Source organism: Syngnathus scovelli, chromosome 21 (assembly GCF_024217435.2).
Source record: "Syngnathus scovelli strain Florida chromosome 21, RoL_Ssco_1.2, whole genome shotgun sequence".
Classification (NCBI taxonomy): Eukaryota; Metazoa; Chordata; class Actinopteri; order Syngnathiformes; family Syngnathidae; genus Syngnathus; species Syngnathus scovelli.
In genome coordinates, this window is record NC_090867.1 from 6,499,164 (window position 1) to 6,516,938 (window position 17,775).

Sequence of the window (17,775 nt, forward strand, 5' to 3'; positions counted from 1 at the left end):
GAGCTTAAGGATGTCTGGGTGGGTGTGGGACAGAAAGAGCTGACTAAACAAATAAATGCTACAGAACAACCATTCTTGGCCAGCAACCCCCCCCCCCTCCAATATTTTAAAAGAACATCAATCAGACCCGGCGGAGAGATTTAAAGATTAAAAAAAAAAAAAAAACGTTTTAAATGGCTTCATGCCATCTTCTTGGAGTCATCAGAGGCCAAGTGGAGACTCCATGATGAGCATTTTTTTTTTTTTTTTTTGGCATCAACAGGCTGCTGCTGCATCAGCCGCGCGAGCTGAACACACCCCGGTAGCTAACGCACAACTATAAATCCTCATCAGTGGGGCGCACACACACACACACGCACACACACTCCTACAAACACACATACGTATGTATATAAGAGCATGTCAATAGAAGTGAGTCACACCTGCACTCTCACTTTTATGCTTCTAAAAAGGTTTCAAGTTGTTAAAACCGAGACGGGCGGGGGCAACCAAAATGTCCATCAACAAAAACGCACAAAAGAGTGACATTTGAAAAAACACTGAGCCTCTTTCTACCTTCTTTCCTTTCTTCTTGCGTTGAGCCGACTTGCCCGCCGCCTTTTCCCGAACCTCCTCGCTCATGGCGGCCGCCGTGAGGGTCCCCGGGGGCCCTTTGTTTACATCCCCAAGAAAAGCACCCCAAAAGGAAAACAATAATAAGAGGTTCTAATCCAGCATGGATGAGTACAAAGACGTGCATGTGTGTGTGTGTGTGTGTGTGGTAAAGACACACACACATACACGCACACAGAGTGGCGCGCATACACCAGCCAACGAGGCGGACTGACTGGACTGGGCGGAACCAGGAGCGACGCCTTCTCGCTCTTTCTCGGCGCGTCTCTCTCACGCACACACCATACACACACATATATACACACACACACTCCACAAGTGGGAGAGGATATAGCAACAAGCAGCTCATTGCTATATATTTTTTTATTTACTAATTGATTAGACTCATTTTGAAGATCAGTTCTTTTTGGATGATTGGGCGGAGTTGATGGATGAGGCATGATGAAGCGCGCACGTCGGCTGCCACCAGTAGAGGCACTATTGACTCAGCGCAGACTGGTTTGCAGTCTGAAGAAGTGACGCCAAGCACGTTCTCCTCATTGCTCAGCATTATTGCATACCAAGCCAGCAAAGAAACAGGAGCTCAGGACATCCTCTTTAATTGATGTTATGTGTTTGTTTATTTTTGGGGGTCTCAATATTTTTCTAACATTTTAACTAGTGATTATTTGGTCCAATATTTTGTATTCTTTTGTGACATTTGCCAATTTTTGAAATTAATTTCTAATATTTTTTTGTATTTCAATTGAACATGTATTTTTTCTGATATTTTTGTTTACTCCTAAAAAAATTACTGTTTTTCATCTTTTACAGTGATATTTTTCCAGATTTTTTTATTACAATTTTATTTAACATTTTTCTATAAATATTAGTCAACAAATGTACCTCATTCACAACATCATGCTAATCCTGACGATAGCACTGATCATTTGGCGCACTATAATCATGATTTGACATTTTCATGGTGCTTCATCCGTCTCTCTCTCTCATCAAGACCATCTTGGAGCACGCCCAACTAGAATAGAAGCCAGTCTGACATCTAGTGGCCACATCTTGACACGGCAACAACAATTCCCTTCAAAATACACCTCTTTAATTCACATGCAAGACAGGCCCGAGCCAGTTTCAACACAATCCAAACACAAAGACAACAAGCACTCAGGTAACACAATACTTTTATGATAGCAGTCCACCATAAAAGGCTTTGTGGGGAAACCGGGAGTGGCTTTCCACACACGCGTATGCTAAGTGCTGCACGATACAGCGGTCAGAACCGGCCTGTGGTTGGGGTGACAAACAGGTTTGTAAGTGCTAGCGCGTCGCTAATAGTGCTCGTCGTCTGGCAGATGTCGGTTCGATAAAGTGCCGCTGTATTGGTGTCTGGTATCGGAAGCCTTCACGAGTACCCGATTCAAATAAAATAAAGCTAATCTCGGCCTGATATTGATATCTGGTATCGGTATTCGCCCATCCAGAATATTAGGAACACACCGCACAAATATTTCCCCGGATTTCCGATGAGGTCATCTTTGGGGTATTTAAAAAATGCCTATCAATCATTTTAATCGGGACGGGACTCTCAGAATGATGACTTTCTTCTCCATTCCCACAGAGCTTGTGCTTGTATCAGACGGTGTAATCAACACCATCCCTCCATTAACCAGTACCAGCGAAAGGCCAAATGGTGATGGAGTCACACTACACAATAAAAGATCCTTTATAGAAAGTGAGCCAGAAACACAGTCCTCTTTTACAGGCTTCCATTCGGATTGCAAAGAACAAGAGTGATTCTTTACGACATGCATCTCTCTGCCAGCAACTCTCACTGTGTGTGCCTGTGTGTGTGTGTGTGTGTGTGTGTGTCGCCTGAGGGCAAAGCATCAACTGACAAACGTTCAGCGTGCAGACCACCATGAGAAACGGGAAGCGAGCATCATCGAGTATACATATTCCAAATTACGTGCATATTACATGCATGCAAGTATGCGATGCTAATTTGCGTGTAATTAGCGTCATCAACAAGCGGCACAAACAAAATATTGTCCTTTGAGGCGTCCATTAGTGGTAATTAATGGCGTTCTATCTCGCGGTCGCCCTTAATGGACATATCGGCAGACGTCTTCCTGTTACGCAAGAACATCCTAAGCGTTATTGTTTTGACAGCTCCCATGTGATGCTACACATGCTAATACTTCATGCTAGCTACACGCATCCGGCCAAGAGGAAACAACTTTACGTGTATTTGGTTGCCACGGCAACACTACTGTGGATGCCCATGGAAATAACAACAAGTTTGTCTCCATGGAAACCACATCAGAGAAATCAGGAAGAAGCAAACGGCTCTTTGTCGAGGATTCCTCGACCCTGAAGTGACTCCTTTTCCAAAACGCCACGGCGGGACGAAAGGTTATCGTGGAATAAAAGAAGCTCATTTACGCAGCAGAGGAGGAATCCCTCGCGAGCGTGCACACACACACACACACACACACACTCGACAAGTGAGATAAAGCAGACACACAAACATGAGTCACAAAGAGACTTTCCATGTTTTACAATAGGTCTTTGTCTCGGCACAAATGGCGTCAGACGTGGTTTCAACCCAGCACTTTGACAAACTATCATTACAGAAAATTATTATTTATCCTTGCTTTTCTGTCTTATTATGGATACACAATCATAACCTGTCAATATTTTTTATTAAATCGGCAGTACTTCAGAAGGAATTCATTTGCTCTTTAAATTCAAAAGGGAAAACAGGAAGTGAAGACAATTAACTTCGTTGTCTAGTGACGTTAGCTCGCCAGAGCTGAGCTGGTGTTTACTGGTTCCATGACAATAGCCGGCACGGAGAGGCACTCGCCGCCGCTGCCGCCACCAACGAAGCGACGTGCTGAATCAGCGCAACGAGACTTTTCTCCTCACAATGAGGGCGGGCGACTGTGAATAGCTCCGGAGATGTAAATCCAAACACAACGGCCGGAGCTTTTGTGCGCCCGCTCGTGAGCTTTCGTGGCCCTTGTCAAAAGTGTGAAGGCTCAGCGTTTAGAAAGCCAAGAAATGAAGTTTCCTGCTTACCTCATCTCAAAATGGCTGACCGATTCATCTATTGATTAAGAATCCCATATCGACAAGCTCAGTGATTGGTTTTTGCCTCAGAGTCACAGGTGGAGCGTTCTGGTATTTGCGGCCATTAGCGCTAATGCTAGCGGCCTTCAACGACCTGTGGTCAACCATTAAACCACACAGACTGACAAACTTCGACTTTTACGACAGCTCTGATTCTGACACAAAAACAGACATTTTTATTTTTGCACGTGACACTTGTTTGACTTTCTAAGACTTTCGAACAGCAATTGCCCTAAGAAAGAACAATTACCGAGATCCAAACAGCAAAAGACAGATAAGCCATAGATAGATAGATCACGAAAAAGCTTCTGTCAGCACACTTGTATTGTCAAAAAAAAAAAAAAAAACAGGTCAGAGTGTACAGAATGACACCTAAAACAATGAACATTAACTCCAATGAAAAGTGATGATTAACCAGGACTAGCGTGAAACACTTGCACCTTGGGGCATTATGGGAAAACCACTGTTTTCCCATTTTATTTCCCATATACATGCATTTTTCCACAATGTTTTATTTTAATTAGGAATTGTAATATAAATGGATGTAAATGTGAGTGCACACCGCCTCTCATCTCAAGTGACTCAGTCAAACTCAACCCACTGATGGCCCTAATGAGAACAAGTGCAGCAGAAAAATGGATGGATGATGATGGAGGGGTTATTTTAAACTGCATTATTTATTTTTCTCGAACATTTTCTTCTGTTAAAGACACCATGATAATATGGAGTGAATGTACCAAATGGTTGAGCCTCCCATTATAGTCGCACTCGAGTAATTCATGTCATGTGTGTAAGCTCTCAGAAGACTCAATTTAATTAAACAATTTAAATATTTGTTGACAGTCAGACTACGGCGACATTTGTAATAACATTTGAGTTATTTTTGTTTTAAAAATAGACAAACAACTGATACGTCGTCTCCTTACCTGCCAACGGCGGACACCTGTAGCGTGAGAAGCCATTTTGGCTTCCAGGTGACGAAACTCCTCCACCATCAAATCCTCTTCCATCTAAAAACCGGGAATGGGGGAAAAGGAGATCCGCGCGTCCGGAGAGGAACGACTGGCCGGAGATCCTCAGTGGGTCAGCCGGCAGATGAACAAGCACGTTGTGACTACTTCCTCCTCCTTTCAGTCAATTGCGGGATCAGTGGCCCAACACTCCCACTCATCCGGGTCACATGGAGACGTCCACATGCGACTTGTGACGTCACCCCCCGGACATAAACAAACCATTCCTTCCAAACAAACCTTTACTCACTTCTTGGATAAATCTACCATACTCTTTAACTGAAAATAGTTTATGAAGTACCGTATACATTTGTCAAGCATATATTTTAAATGTTTAAGGTAGTTAATGAGCTATTATTTTACCCATTATTTGCCTCTAAATGTCCATTCATCCATTTTCCATATTTGTACTTTAATGTATCTGTTACCGTGTTCATTTAAATTCTTAAAAACTAATAAATATAAAATAAGCCTTTCAAATAGCGTGCCCTCAAATGCACAAATTGCTATTTTATTTTATTGTTGAATTTCATTTGAGTCTTTATCAAATAGACTTAATATAAAAATGTATATAAAGTAATAACGGGTTAAAATCTGGGCCTTCATGCTTTCATGGGGTCGAGCTTCCTAAAAATTCAAACTTATATGTTAAGTGCTACCATGTTCTACCACACGAGAGCAGTATTTGCCTATTGCATGAAACGTGCATGCTTCCTGTGAATACTACATCTGCAGTGAAATGAAATAACATGCTTTAAGTGGAGTTCATTTATTGTGCATAAAGTTGATCAATTTGCATGTGGAAGAAAGACTTCAGCTCAGCTCTCTTGGCCTTCAGCGTGGGGGTCAAGAGGCCATTCTCAATGGTGAACTGCTCTGGGTGCAGATACACATCCTTCACCTGCACAGGGATGACGTTTCACAAAGTTAGGTTTAAAACATTACGCTTTGCATCCGAGTAGTAGTTACCTGCTCAAAGGACTTCAGTCCAGCTTCTCTTCCCAGACTGATCATGTCTGAGAGAATAGCTTTTTTGATTTCCTGCAAGATCACCAAACAAGTATCAATGAAAGACGTCATCACATTTCTCACAATCACACAGTAGTGTTACCTTGTTTTTGCAGAGTTCTTCAATGGATCCCTGGAATCCAAGGTTTTTGGCCAAACCTGGGAGGACCTCTGGATCGGGTACCACAACTGCAACCAGGAAGGCCTGGGGAGAGGAGGTGAATTTTAGAGGCCGATTGATGTATGCACGTTCATGTCAGTCTCACCTGTAGACTGTCCCCATGCACAAAAACTTGGGCCACAGGTCCACTGCGCACGTAGACGTTTTCAATCTTCTCCGGTGCGATGTATTCACCCTGAGCCAGCTTAAAGATGTTCTTCTTGCGGTCGATAATCTTCAGAACTCCGCTCTGATCAAAAAGACCCCGATTAATTGTTGTGCAAAGTAAATCCAAAATTTAAAAAAGATCATATTCCTCACTGGCATCCATTTGCCAATATCTCCAGTGTGGAGCCAACCATCTTTATCCAAAGCTTCAGCGGTCTTCTCTGGATCTTTCAAGTAACCCTTGAAGACATTTGTACCCTTGATGCAAACCTGTAAAAGACCAAAAAAGATTAAACAATCCATCTAAGAATAACTGATGCTTCCATTTTTAACTTGCCTCGCCTTCACCATTGGATGAAAAGTAATTCATCTCTTCCACATCCATCAACTTCACCACGTTACAAGGCAGAGGCACACCAACATGACCCGAAGTGGCGTCTCCTGGCATGGTGAACGTGCAGCCGGCCGTGCACTCCGTCTGACCGTACGCCTCAAAGATCTACGAGATGTAAAACAGAATTGATGCACCGATCGTCACGTGAACTTTTACATTAGTTACCTGGCAACCGAGCGCGGCCCTGAGGAAGTCGAGCACAGAAGAAGAGATGGGCGCCGCCCCCGTCACCATGACTCGCACTCGTCCACCAAGCGACTCCTAATTAGATCGCCAGGTCAGTAAAGGTCAAGGTTTTGTCCAGTCGCAACCAGTCGTACCTGCACTTTGTGGAAGATGAGCTTGTCCCAAATGCTGTTGCTGCGGACGATGCCCTCCCGCACCTCAGCCAGTTTCCTTTGTACCGCAAAGTTGAGCAGCCATTTTTTAAATGAAGTCGTGGCACCGCTCTGCACCTGGACAAGAATAAGTGGAGACATAAAATAAATAAAAAGGTGATGAGTCAAGCACAAGGCACAGCTTACTTTATCGTACACCCGGTTGAGAAGTCGCGGCACGACAGGGAAGATGGTGGGCTGCAGGGTCTTCATGTCATCCGGCAGTAGTCTGATGTCCCCCTGGAAGAACCCGACTCGAGCACCAGCACCATATATGACAGTCTGGGAAAAAAAAAAGAAAAAAAAAAAATCATGGGGGAGAGAAATAATTAAATAAACCATTAAGTTAACCGTCTTACCTGCACGACTCTTTCAAACATGTGCGCTAATGGCAGGAACGAAATGCTAACATCCTCAGTATTTGGAACAATGGCCGTCTGTGGGGGACACAAACAGTTTGCTTTCCAGTTTAAATTTGTACGCATATTTCAAATTTTAAAAATAAAAAAATAAATTGGAAAGACACCTCAAAGGTTTTGAGGACACCGGCAGCATTAGCGACGACGTTCTCGTGAGTGAGCATGGCGCCCTTGGGATTTCCTTTGAAAGATAAGATTAAAATCATTTAAAAAAAAATGAATAAATTTAAAAAAAAAAAAAAATGTCATAACATCCTGTTAGTTATGGTCACCTGTTGTTCCGCTAGTGAAGCAGACAATGCTAAGATCCTGCGGCTTTGGAGGCTGTGATGGACAAGCAGAGCGATTCTTAGCATGCGCCATCATGAAATTAGCATCCTACAATTAGTGAAACATTTTTGCTAAACATGGCTTACCACTGGCTTCTCAGGGTGGCTTTTCCCTGCAGCCTGCAAAGCACAAAAGAACTCTAGTCCAGTCCCTCATTAAACAGCCTGTCCCATTACTTTTGTGATACCTCCACAGCCTGCATGGAAACCACATCCACGCCGCATTTGGCTCCTCTCTCAGCCAAGTCCGAGTCAAACGGGTCCATCACGATGATGGTTTTGAGCGCAGGTGTTTGGCCTTTCTCACGGTTCTGCAGCAGAACTTCGACCTTTTTCTCGTTGTCGCACAGCACCGTGGAGATTTCGGCTAAAATGCAGAACAGGTGAAATGTTGTCCTCATTCTCTAAATTATTTTTAAAAAAGAATAGCTGTAATTAGCAGCAGGTCCAATTACCTTGGTCGATAATGAACACCAGAGCCTCGGGACCCAAGGTGTCGTACAGAGGGACCGCCACCATGGAGTAGGTGTAACAGGCCAGCTCACCAATAATCCACTACAAACAGAAAAATTAATCTCAAGGGATATGCAACCCGCTAACATTTTAGCTCACCTCGGGTCTGTTCTGAGCAAAAATGCCGATGAAAGTTTCAGGAGTGGGCGTCAAGCCCCTCTGAAGAAGCCCCGAACCCAGATGCTCTGCTCTGTCCGACACCTTCAAAAGGTAGATGTTTAAATGCTCTACCTCAAACTGGATTGAAACCTGGTGTGATTTTTTTTTTTACCTGCTTGTACCTGAGCCACTGGTATGGCCTTCCCGCTTTCCTGAAGCCCAAACATGGTCCATTACCTGCCAACACCAAGAATGAGCTTTAGAAACCATGAAAACACCTTAATCTGGTTTTATTTTGCTTACCTGACACTTTCATGCCTCTCTGGAACACCTCATAGACAGTCTTGGCGTCATCATAGAAGTAAGATAGCAGGTTGTTGTTGTCCTTGAGCAAGGCTACCTTCCTAGCTCCATCCTAAGAAGAAGGAGATGTCGAACACATGATGAAATATTTTAAAAAGGCGTCGTTGCGTCATACCTTGATGCCCAGGGTTTGGCAATTGAGGTCGGCAGGGGGTCGCAGGGGGTTGGGCCTGGTGTTGAGGTAGAAGAGCGTTGCGGCCGCCAAGGCGAACAGCGAGAAGACGGCCGGCGTGGGAAGAGGCGAGAAGAGCAGCTGGATGAGGGACTCCATGATGTGTTGGGAGACTCTAAATAGAAACAGGTCGAGTCAGGGTGGAGTGCTTCGACTCGGTGAATTGGGGTCAAAGTCGACGCCTTGCACAAGAAACTGTAAATCGCAAGATTGTCACGCTGGTCAATGTCAGATGAATCATCAGATAAGAATTAAAAATCAATCAACAAGCGTCAGCGGAAAGAGCAAATGCATTTCCCACCATTTGTCGGATTATATAAAAATCCATTTCACACTATTATTAAAAACAGTAAAAACAATCACAATCCAAACCATACTATTTATTTATTGTCCTTATCTCTGAATGAACAGTCTAATTTGCATATTTAAAATTAAATGAGTTCTGTGAGCACACTCATGAACAAACACCAGTAGTCTGAGAACAGACCCCTGCGGGACACCACCACTAACATTTGGCAAGTGTAAACCACCTGAGAAAAAAGATGGGGGGGTTATTAATATTATTTACTATACATCAAAATCTTCTTACCAGTCCTTGGCTGGTCCTGTCAGCGTAGACACGAAGCAGAACCTCTTCTCACCTCTTCTTCCGTTCACAGGAAGGAAAAAGAACTTGTAGTCATAAAAGTCACAGAGCGACCTTTAAACTTTGTCCGTGTGATAAAGCAGCACGAGCAGAGGCTCGTTATCGACTTAATTATTTCCTACAGCCAATAAAAAAAAAAAAAAAAGGAACCATCTCCCAATATTTATTGTCTTTTACACATATTTCAAAAGTTGATCTGGAGACTAGCATGTCTGTATTAGCCAATACACAACTGGTGTGTTATAAAATTAAAAGACATCGCAAAATACACACACACTCATATTGTGGGTCCGGCAAACTGCATGTTTGTGTGTTGTTGCTTACCTGGCGGTACAAGCAGAGATGTTTGAGCGTTGGGTGAAGATCCCTGATGGAAACGCGGCCTGGCGACCACCATTAATGTCACACAACATGCACACACATCTTCACTTGTGTTCATTAGCACCTGTGAGTGCTTGCACCTGTGCACGTGTGTGTGTGAGTGTGTGTGTGTGTGCATATGTGTGTGTGTGTGTGCATATGTGTGTGTGTGCTTTATTTCCTATACATTCAATTGCAAAAGCAAATAAATTAAAAAAATCTTTTTTCACACTGTGTTGATGAACTTTGACACCGGCATTTATCAACAAAGTTGCAAATTAACCTTTGGAATTTGTTGATAAAATCTCATCAACACCAACTCTTATCTTTTTTTTTTTTTTAATCTCTCTTGCTATCTATACAGTAAGATACAAAATACTGATTGCATAAATTGTCATATATTTTCCTAATATTTCAAAATAATAAACACACGCCTCATTATGTTTATTAAAGTCCAAATATTTTGAGCAAATTCGGCCCCTCCTGTCCAGCATCACTGAGGATGACGGGGTCGCTATTTAAGCCGTGTGACGCCAAGTCACTCGTAGTGTGAAGATGACGACGAGTAGATCATCCTCGGGTGTCACCCAGGTGCTCCACCTGATGCTTACCCTGACAGCCGGCGCCGGTCCCGGTTCGACCCCTCCCAAGCTGCTGATCGGCTTCCAGGCTCCTTGGAACTCGTCGTACCCCTTCAGTGCGCAGCGGCTGGGATCTGCGATCCAGATCGCCGTGGACAAGGTGAACACCAACCCGACCTTCTTGGGAAACTACAGCTTGGGTTTCGTCTACATGGACACAGCCTGCAGCCCCAAGTTGTCCTTAGGGGGCTTCATTGAACAGGTGTGGAAGGACAACGTGTCCGCCGTCTTTGGTCCAGCGTGTCCTGAAGAAGCTGAGGTACGCCTTTTTGGATTTTTGTGATTCTATTTAAGATGCTACTAATATATTTGTGTAAAGGTGACCGGCCTGATCGCGTCGGCGTGGAGCATCCCGATGTTCGGTTTTGTGGGACAATCATCCAAGATGGATGACGGCAAAGTGTACGACTCGTACATCAACGTGGTGCCGCCGCTTAAGAGGAGCTCCGAAGTGCTGGTGAAGACCTTGGAGTTCTTCGGGTGGACGCATCTGGCCATGATTGGCGGCGGCTTGGACTCCAATACGTGGGACAAAGTGGACGCGCTGTGGATGACGGTGGAGACTTTGCTTAGGTCAAAGTTCAAGTTGACAGCTGCCGTCCAATTCGACACCAGCGACGCACAATTGGTTTACCGCAACGTCAAGTACATCGCAACTGTAGCAAGAGGTGATAATTCACTTTTAGATTTTATTATTTTTTATTTTTTTACACATGTGTTGGTGTGCAGTGATCGTGGTCCTGACCAACAAGGAAGACTCGTCGGCGCTGCTGCTGGAGGCCGAGCGGCAAGGTTTGATGGGCGGCGACTACGTCTTCTTCCTGGTGCAGCATTTTGAGGTCAGTGGCGGCGTGGTGAGTGAAAATCTCCATCAAATAGAAAATAATCCAAGCTAATTAGCAACATTAACTATCTAGAACTTACCTAATGCTCTTCAAGGTGTGACTATGATTTTGATGTTTTTCACTGAGCAGGACAACGTGTGGAAATACTCAGTGGCCAGCCAAATGAACCAAGGGGCCCACCGAGCCTTCGACATGACTTTCATCATTGGCCAGAAGTCGTATGACGGCTACGAGTACTATGACTTCTTTGAGCAGGTGTATGAGAGACTCAGAGGACCTCCATTCCACAGCAACCTGACATCTGAACGAGAGGTAAAAAGATGGAGAAGGAGGAAAAGAAGGAATATTGATTGCATCCGTTTCAGGTGAGCACCTACTCGGCCTACCTGCACGACGCCGTGCTGCTCTACGCCATGGCTCTGAAGGAGGTCTTGAAAGAAGGCAAGGATCCTCGTGATGGACGTCAAGTTCTGGAGAAACTGAACAACAAGAACAGCATTCGCTTTTATGGTAAATGAGCTTTTAAATTTCAAACGACAACACACTGAGCGAGGCTCCTCTCGCAGGAGCGTCAGGACTGGTCCACTTTGACGAGGACGGGGAGAGGAACTTGGACTATTCCATTTACGACCTGCAGTACTCCAAGGACACCGCCGCGTTTGTCCCCGTCCTCCATTTTGACAGCCACAGCAAAAGCATACGGTAATAAGCGACACAAAATTTCATTTTGTTGAGCTTTAAACAAATATGGTTGGAATATAAAATTTCAGGACCACGCCCATGTTCACCGCAGTGACCTGGCCCAAAGGACGACCTCCGGCCGACAACCCCGAATGCGGCTTCAACAACGAACTTTGCGAATGGCCGAGTAACGGTATGCTTTGTCTAGAGAGGGGAGGGGCGAGCAGTTAGGACGACTACTAACCTAACAAGCCGGTGTCATGTAAGAAGTCGCCCTTCTGGCTCTTCTGGTCACGTTCCCCGTCGTGGGCGTGTTGGCCGTGCTGGGCCTCGGCGTCCTGGTGCTGCAGAAGTTGCGCTTACAGAGCAGCCTGGAGGACTCACGTTGGTGGCTCATCGACTACTCTGACATCACCATCGTCAGAGAGGCGTCGGTACTTACTTTTGTCGTCGAATGTAGCATATTTTTTTGTGGGTTTGGTTTGAGTGGTCTCGTTCTAGGGGGTCCAGACCACGTCACGGAGCACCACCAGGACTCTGAGTGGCAGTGCAGGTTCGCGTTCTACTTTGTCCAACAAGAGTTACTGCTTCAAGGATAAAATGGGCAAAGAGCACGTCTACACCACCATTGGACTTTACCGGGTACTTTAGTAGAATAAAATCCAATAAATAAATAAATAAATAATTCTGTCTTTGACTTTTCTGACTCAGGGAAATTACGTGGCCATTAAGTACATCAAGCGAGATGTTTGCGAGAAACTTCAGGCTTCTATCCTCACTGAATTCAACATGGTAATGTTCTTCAGAGTACTTTTTCGCCGCTAATTCCGCCTTGCTAAATCTACACCTCTAAGACAGATGAAGGAGATGAAGCACGAGAACCTGGTCCAGTTTTTTGGTGCCTGTGTGGAGCCGCCTAAGGCCTGTCTGGTCATGCAGTACTGCAGCAAGGGCAGCTTGAAGGTCAGTGAGCTGTGATCCTCTTGAAAAAGATAATAAAAATAAAGAGTAGTGTCGTTGTTTGCAGGACATTTTGAAGGCTTCCGACGTGGAGCTGGATGGGATGTTCAAGCTTTCCTTTGCTTACGACATCGTCAACGTTGGTATCGCTTTTCACCGATTGTTTTGAGACCCCCCGCTCTGACGTGACCCGTGTTACCTTTTGCAGGGAATGGACTTCATCCACAAGAGCAGGCTCAAGTTCCACGGAAACTTAAAGACCAGCACCTGCATGGTGGACAGCCGGCTGCAGGTCAAATTATCCGGGTTCGGACTGTGGGAGTTTAAATATGGCAGTAAAAGCAACCGGGGCCCGCCGGGATCTCCCAAATATGACGGTTAGAAGAAATATTTGAAGTCCTAACATGCGAGAAAGTTACAAAAACGTTTATGAGATTGGACTCAAATTAGAAACATATACGAGACATTGTGTGACATTTCAATTTTCATTATCGCATGCGAGTGGAGCATGGGAGCAAAGTTTGGTGAATGCCTTCAAAACCAAAACCACAAGAATGTTTTGGAATTCCAGCATTTGAACAATGTGAGCAACAAACGAGTGACGTGATGTTTCAGGGTTGTTTTGGACGGCTCCGGAGCTTTTGAGACAAATCAACACAGATGTCAACGGGACCCCCAAAGGGGATATCTACAGCTTTGCTATCATCCTGTGGGAGCTCATGTACAACTCCAAGGGCGGGCCATACCATGATTTCAACATGGAGCCCAAAGGTTGCTATGAAAATATTTTGGTCTCATTTTTGTAGTCAATAACAATTGTCAACTTATCTCCGCAGAGATCATCAATAGGTTGCGGGGGCCCATCTGCGGCGAGCCCCTCAGACCGGCCCTGTCTGAACTGTGCGATGAAAACATCAACTCGCTGATCAGGATCTGCTGGAATGAAAATCCAGAACACCGACCACCGTTTAGGTCCATTCTAAGACAGCTGAAGGAGGCCAGTCCGGAGAGGTCTCAATATTATTTTTCCTTTTCCAGCACTGGCGGCGCTAGGATGTTTTTTGGGGTGGCAAGGGGGCACCAAGAACAGGGACTGAAAAGGAAAACAAAAAATTATACAAATATTCCTCAAAAATGTTGAGTTCTTTTTCCCTTCCGCGTTGCAGCCATTCAAACATTCTTGACAACATGGTGGAGAAGTTAGAAAAATACGCCAATCATCTGGAGGATGTAGTGGAGGAGAGGACCAATCAACTGGTCGCCGAGAAGGCTCGCACAGACAAGCTTCTTTCCAGCATGTTGCCGAGGTAACCACGTTGACGACCGAGTCCCCTCGACGGTAACGCGTCGTCTGGTCTCGTAGGTACATCGCGGACGAGCTGATGGCGGGGAAATCAGTGGAGCCTCGTAGCTACGACGTGGTGAGCATCTTCTTCTCCGACATCGTGGGCTTCACCTCCATGTGCGCCGTCAGCTCGGCCATGGAGGTGGTCATGTTCCTCAACGACCTCTACAGCCTCTTTGATGACATCATCCGGATGTACGACGTCTACAAGGTGCACGGCCTGGAAAAAAGTTTTTTGTTACTCGTAGTTATTGATGAGTTCATCTTCCAGGTGGAGACCATCGGGGACGCCTACATGGTGGCCAGCGGTCTTCCCATCACCAACGGCCAGCAGCACGCCGTGGAGATCGCCACCATGGCCTTACACTTCTTGAGCGCTATCAAATGCTTCCGGATTCGCCACATGCCCACGGAGAACTTAGCCATCCGCATCGGCATCCACTCAGGTCCAGTTGTTGCCGGCGTGGTCGGGAGCACGATGCCTCGCTATTGTTTGTTTGGCGATACGGTCAACATGGCTTCTCGAATGGAGAGCAACAGTTTACGTGAGACAACCTGCAAAAAAAAAATTGCTTAACAAACTGGTGTGTACACAAATGACCTACTTCCTGTTTCATCAGCCTTGAAGATTCACATCTCACAGTCCACCGCTGACATTCTGGTCCAGGTGGGCTCATTCGAGCTTGAGGAGAGGGGACAAATCGAAATGAAGGTGATTTGAAAACACACGGGCTTGTGTTTGACACCCATATGCTAATCTTCAGAACTTTTTTTGCATCAGGGTAAAGGCTGCCACAAGACCTACTGGCTGTTGAGCAAACAAGGGTTCCACCCTCCTCTACCCAGCCCTGCACATGCGGGCTCGAGCCTCCAGGTGGCAGCAGAGGTACACCCATCTGTATCTTCTTCTGTTGTGTTTCGAATTACCTAATTTTTTGTACTGTCAAGAAAACTGGAGTGTGCAGCACCAAGAAACCTACCGGGGAGGATGTCGCCTTGGTTCCAGTGGACATTTAATTTACCCGGGACACCAGATTTATACTCTTTTGATATTTATTTAATTGTGGGGCTTCAAGACATGTACTTCAAGTTTAGAACATATAATGACAGCATGTGTTGATTAGGATGAGCAACAGGAGAGGTGAAGACACTCCTGGACAACAAAAGACACACACAATTACACAACATACACACACACAATGTGTGCAAATTAATGCATTGTGACAATCCAGGTGTATTTACCTATAATGTGACCTTCATTGGCCGATCCATTAGCTGTGAAGACAATTGTGATTTATATTATTTGTCATTAAGTGTTTTTTTTTTTTAATGAGTACCGAACTGTACCTCTGATGGAAAATTCAGCAGTCAAGATGCCACCGTGTGTCTCCACTTTGGATGCCAGTCTTCTTTCTGGACATGGACTCTTCACACGGGAGGAAATGCAGTTTTAAGAAAAGTTTTCTTTAACCGAGATGTTCGGACTCACGGGTTGGCAGATGAGTCGTTCGCTGTCGCAAACGTAGACCTCGCAGTGGAGCCACACGGTGGACAACTTCTCCTGACCCCGAAAGCGGAAAGAGTTGAACTTGAAGGTGGAGCGGCCATCTTTGGCGTTTTCGAAAATGTTCACGGTGTCATCAGATGGGCAGCTGGATGGACACATGAAAGAAAACAAGACAGGTTAGCTTGGTTGCTAGTTGCTAGGCAGACTTCACATTTCCATACCTGTTGATGATGAGGCTCCACCTCCTCCTATCTGTGGAGTATGGCGTCGGGGTAGCCCAACAGTTTTCGATGACCACGCGGAAACGTCCGCTCAGCCCTTTGGCCTCCACACCGACAAAGACTTCTGATCCGATCTCGGAGGTGTCAATAACGTACGGCGCCTCTTTGGCGTACAGGAACTTGGCGTTCTGGGGGGGGGCATCAAATTGGACTGTCAAAACATCCGCCATCTTTCCAGGATTGGGGAAACTCACCGTGAACACACCCATGGACAGCTGTGACATAAAGGAGCCCAAAGTTCCGTTGCTGACGTAGACGGTGGCCACTCTAGAAAAAACACTTGAGTCCAAACTCATTCCAAGACCTGAACCAGGTGCTTACTGACCTCTGACTGAAGACGGCGTTGTTGACTAGATAAGTGGCTCGGTACACGCAGCTGAAGGTGTAGTTGACCGGCTGGTTCCTGAGCGTCAGGGATGTGTCGTTGGACACCACCCAGTTCAAGAAGATGTAGCGGGCGTCTTTGCCAGGGATGTACTGGACCACAATGTGGGAAAAACACAAACATTTTGGTTGGAAGAAATTCTTTGGGTACTTAAACCCAATTCTAACCCAAAGCAGCCTTACCCAAACACTCCTAACCCAACCCTAAGTTCTTTTTTTTCCGGTATGTGCGGGGGCGAGGGGGTGCGCCGTGAGATATTAAACAAGCTTGCATGGCTTTGAGAATTTCTGTTACTTCTCCATCTGCTGTGTTTGCCTGTTTTTGTCAGATCAAAGTGGGTCAAGCAGCAGTGTGTTGTAATGTTGGCTGATTTTGGCCATCATTCAAAAGTCGTATTGGAGTCACGCAGCGGCGGTCTGACTGCGCGCGGGAGGCGAGCTATTTGGCGGTAGCCACGGAAGAAGAAAAATAAAGTTTCCTTTTAAAGCGATTGCAAAAACATGGAAGTGTCATCCAGATGGGGCCTTGACTGACAAGGCTCAAACTGGATTTACAGAGCTCCAACACGGCCACAAATATTTTTATAGTTTGCGGGGGGTAATATTTAGCTAGCTTGCTAGCTTGCCTCACCTCCGATTGTGTGCCGCAGTACGAATGGTTCTTGGGCGTCAGGTCAGGAATGATGAAGCGGTAGTAACCAGAGCTATGCACCCCTGTGGAGCACACACCCCCCAGAGAGAGCTGCTCCATCTCCCAGCCGTATGGACACTCGGGCACGTTGGCGATAATGGCGTTGGGGAAGCACGACACCATCACGTAATCTGAAACGTCGGACAAAGAAACGCGCTGTTTAGTGAGCATCCTGGGGCAGAGGCATCACTGCCCCAAATAACGGCGAAAGGTCGGGTAAACCGGGACACAGTTCTTCTTCTAGATGAATTTCATGAGGAATAATTATTTTAAAAACCAAAAATCCAAAGTTGTTTTACCTGCTTTCTGGGGAACACAGGTCAACACCACAGGAAGCATCACGAGGAGCAAAGCGGCGGCCATGATTCCATGCAGGACACAAATATTTTGGGAGACTGTTCACCTGTGTGCTGTCCCTAGCATTTTATGTACGCTCCGTGGCGGAGGTGGTCCACGTTCCCACTCCCTCCATTGTGGGCCCGCCAACAAAAAGCCTTCTGTGCTGCTCGGACATTCACTTTTAAATGACTGTCATCTCTCGGGACGCTCGCTCGGCCGCTTTTTTTTTTGCAAAGATGGACCTGATGGAAATGTGCCATTTTACAGCAACAATAAGAAGAACCTTGACGAAAGGCATACGATGTCCCAAAATATTCATACACTTAATTTTGCGCCTGGTTATTC

At 45.5% G+C, this 17,775-nt stretch overlaps 4 protein-coding genes across 11 annotated transcripts in view; 1 reads left to right on the forward strand and 3 right to left on the reverse strand.

Moving 5' to 3' along the window:
* The window catches only part of LOC125991743 (ankyrin-3), a 40,258-nt gene extending 35,430 nt beyond the window's left edge, over positions 1-4,828 (reverse strand). For 2 of the 7 annotated variants that reach the window (XM_049760096.2, XM_049760094.2), the window contains exon 1: positions 556-832. In XM_049760096.2, the coding sequence (XP_049616053.1) occupies positions 556-621 (66 nt within the window). In that variant the 5' untranslated portion in view covers positions 622-832. Of the gene's footprint in view, positions 1-555; positions 833-4,664 lie in introns of those variants that run through there. The other 5 variants (XM_068649525.1, XM_068649523.1, XM_049760091.2 and 2 more) reach the window with 4 other exon arrangements.
* A 673-nt stretch (positions 4,829-5,501) lies between these two features.
* acsl5 (acyl-CoA synthetase long chain family member 5) lies at positions 5,502-9,816 on the reverse strand. Of its 2 annotated transcripts, none has more exons than XM_049759177.1 (21): positions 9,721-9,816; positions 9,340-9,396; positions 8,694-8,865; positions 8,519-8,630; positions 8,388-8,452; positions 8,216-8,317; positions 8,059-8,158; positions 7,792-7,970; positions 7,691-7,723; positions 7,547-7,598; positions 7,382-7,455; positions 7,215-7,292; positions 7,003-7,137; positions 6,799-6,933; positions 6,644-6,739; positions 6,422-6,583; positions 6,238-6,354; positions 6,023-6,166; positions 5,860-5,961; positions 5,718-5,789; positions 5,502-5,649 (listed from the first exon to the last, which is right to left on the reverse strand). In XM_049759177.1, the coding sequence occupies exons 3-21, from the start codon at positions 8,847-8,849 to the stop codon at positions 5,518-5,520; spliced, it is 2,046 nt and encodes a 681-aa protein (XP_049615134.1). In that variant the 5' UTR covers positions 8,850-8,865; positions 9,340-9,396; positions 9,721-9,816; the 3' UTR covers positions 5,502-5,517. The 2 variants fall into 2 exon arrangements, with proteins under 2 accessions (XP_049615134.1, XP_049615132.1); XM_049759175.1 differs by having other exon boundaries at positions 9,340-9,393; positions 9,721-9,810.
* A 535-nt stretch (positions 9,817-10,351) lies between these two features.
* On the forward strand, positions 10,352-15,313 carry gucy2g (guanylate cyclase 2g). The gene is made up of 21 exons (XM_049759178.2): positions 10,352-10,656; positions 10,717-11,065; positions 11,127-11,251; positions 11,372-11,554; positions 11,608-11,752; positions 11,809-11,944; positions 12,013-12,116; positions 12,191-12,357; positions 12,425-12,565; positions 12,635-12,715; positions 12,782-12,886; positions 12,951-13,022; positions 13,092-13,260; positions 13,499-13,654; positions 13,720-13,894; positions 14,050-14,190; positions 14,247-14,439; positions 14,500-14,773; positions 14,849-14,940; positions 15,010-15,114; positions 15,177-15,313. Exons 1-21 carry the CDS (start codon positions 10,360-10,362, stop codon positions 15,243-15,245), a joined length of 3,279 nt encoding a protein of 1,092 aa, XP_049615135.1. The 5' UTR covers positions 10,352-10,359; the 3' UTR covers positions 15,246-15,313.
* Positions 15,294-17,686, reverse strand: tectb (tectorin beta). The gene is made up of 9 exons (XM_068649502.1): positions 17,391-17,686; positions 17,032-17,222; positions 16,342-16,493; positions 16,211-16,283; positions 15,957-16,144; positions 15,718-15,880; positions 15,576-15,654; positions 15,471-15,503; positions 15,294-15,381 (listed from the first exon to the last, which is right to left on the reverse strand). The coding sequence occupies exons 1-9, from the start codon at positions 17,452-17,454 to the stop codon at positions 15,320-15,322; spliced, it is 1,005 nt and encodes a 334-aa protein (XP_068505603.1). The 5' UTR covers positions 17,455-17,686; the 3' UTR covers positions 15,294-15,319.
* Positions 17,687-17,775: the final 89 nt, after the last annotated feature.

Bases quoted from the DNA above. Each gene is read 5' to 3' on its own strand.
- acsl5 (XM_049759177.1), bottom strand. From the start codon at position 8,849: ATGGAGTCCCTCATCCAGCTGCTCTTCTCGCCTCTTCCCACGCCGGCC. The intron at 7,293-7,381 runs GTGTCTTTCCAA...TGTCCCCCACAG, and splicing joins GTGTCCTCAAAACCTTTGAG to ACGGCCATTGTTCCAAATAC. The intron at 6,167-6,237 runs GTGAGGAATATG...CTTTTTGATCAG, and splicing joins ATATTGGCAAATGGATGCCA to AGCGGAGTTCTGAAGATTAT.
- gucy2g (XM_049759178.2), top strand. From the start codon at position 10,360: ATGCTTACCCTGACAGCCGGCGCCGGTCCCGGTTCGACCCCTCCCAAG. The intron at 13,261-13,498 runs GTTAGAAGAAAT...GTGATGTTTCAG, and splicing joins GGGATCTCCCAAATATGACG to GGTTGTTTTGGACGGCTCCG. The intron at 13,655-13,719 runs GTTGCTATGAAA...TTATCTCCGCAG, and splicing joins TTTCAACATGGAGCCCAAAG to AGATCATCAATAGGTTGCGG.
- tectb (XM_068649502.1), bottom strand. From the start codon at position 17,454: ATGGCCGCCGCTTTGCTCCTCGTGATGCTTCCTGTGGTGTTGACCTGT. The intron at 16,145-16,210 runs GTGAGTTTCCCC...GCCCCCCCCCAG, and splicing joins TGTCCATGGGTGTGTTCACG to AACGCCAAGTTCCTGTACGC. The intron at 15,881-15,956 runs GTATGGAAATGT...GTGTCCATCCAG, and splicing joins TGGAGCCTCATCATCAACAG to CTGCCCATCTGATGACACCG.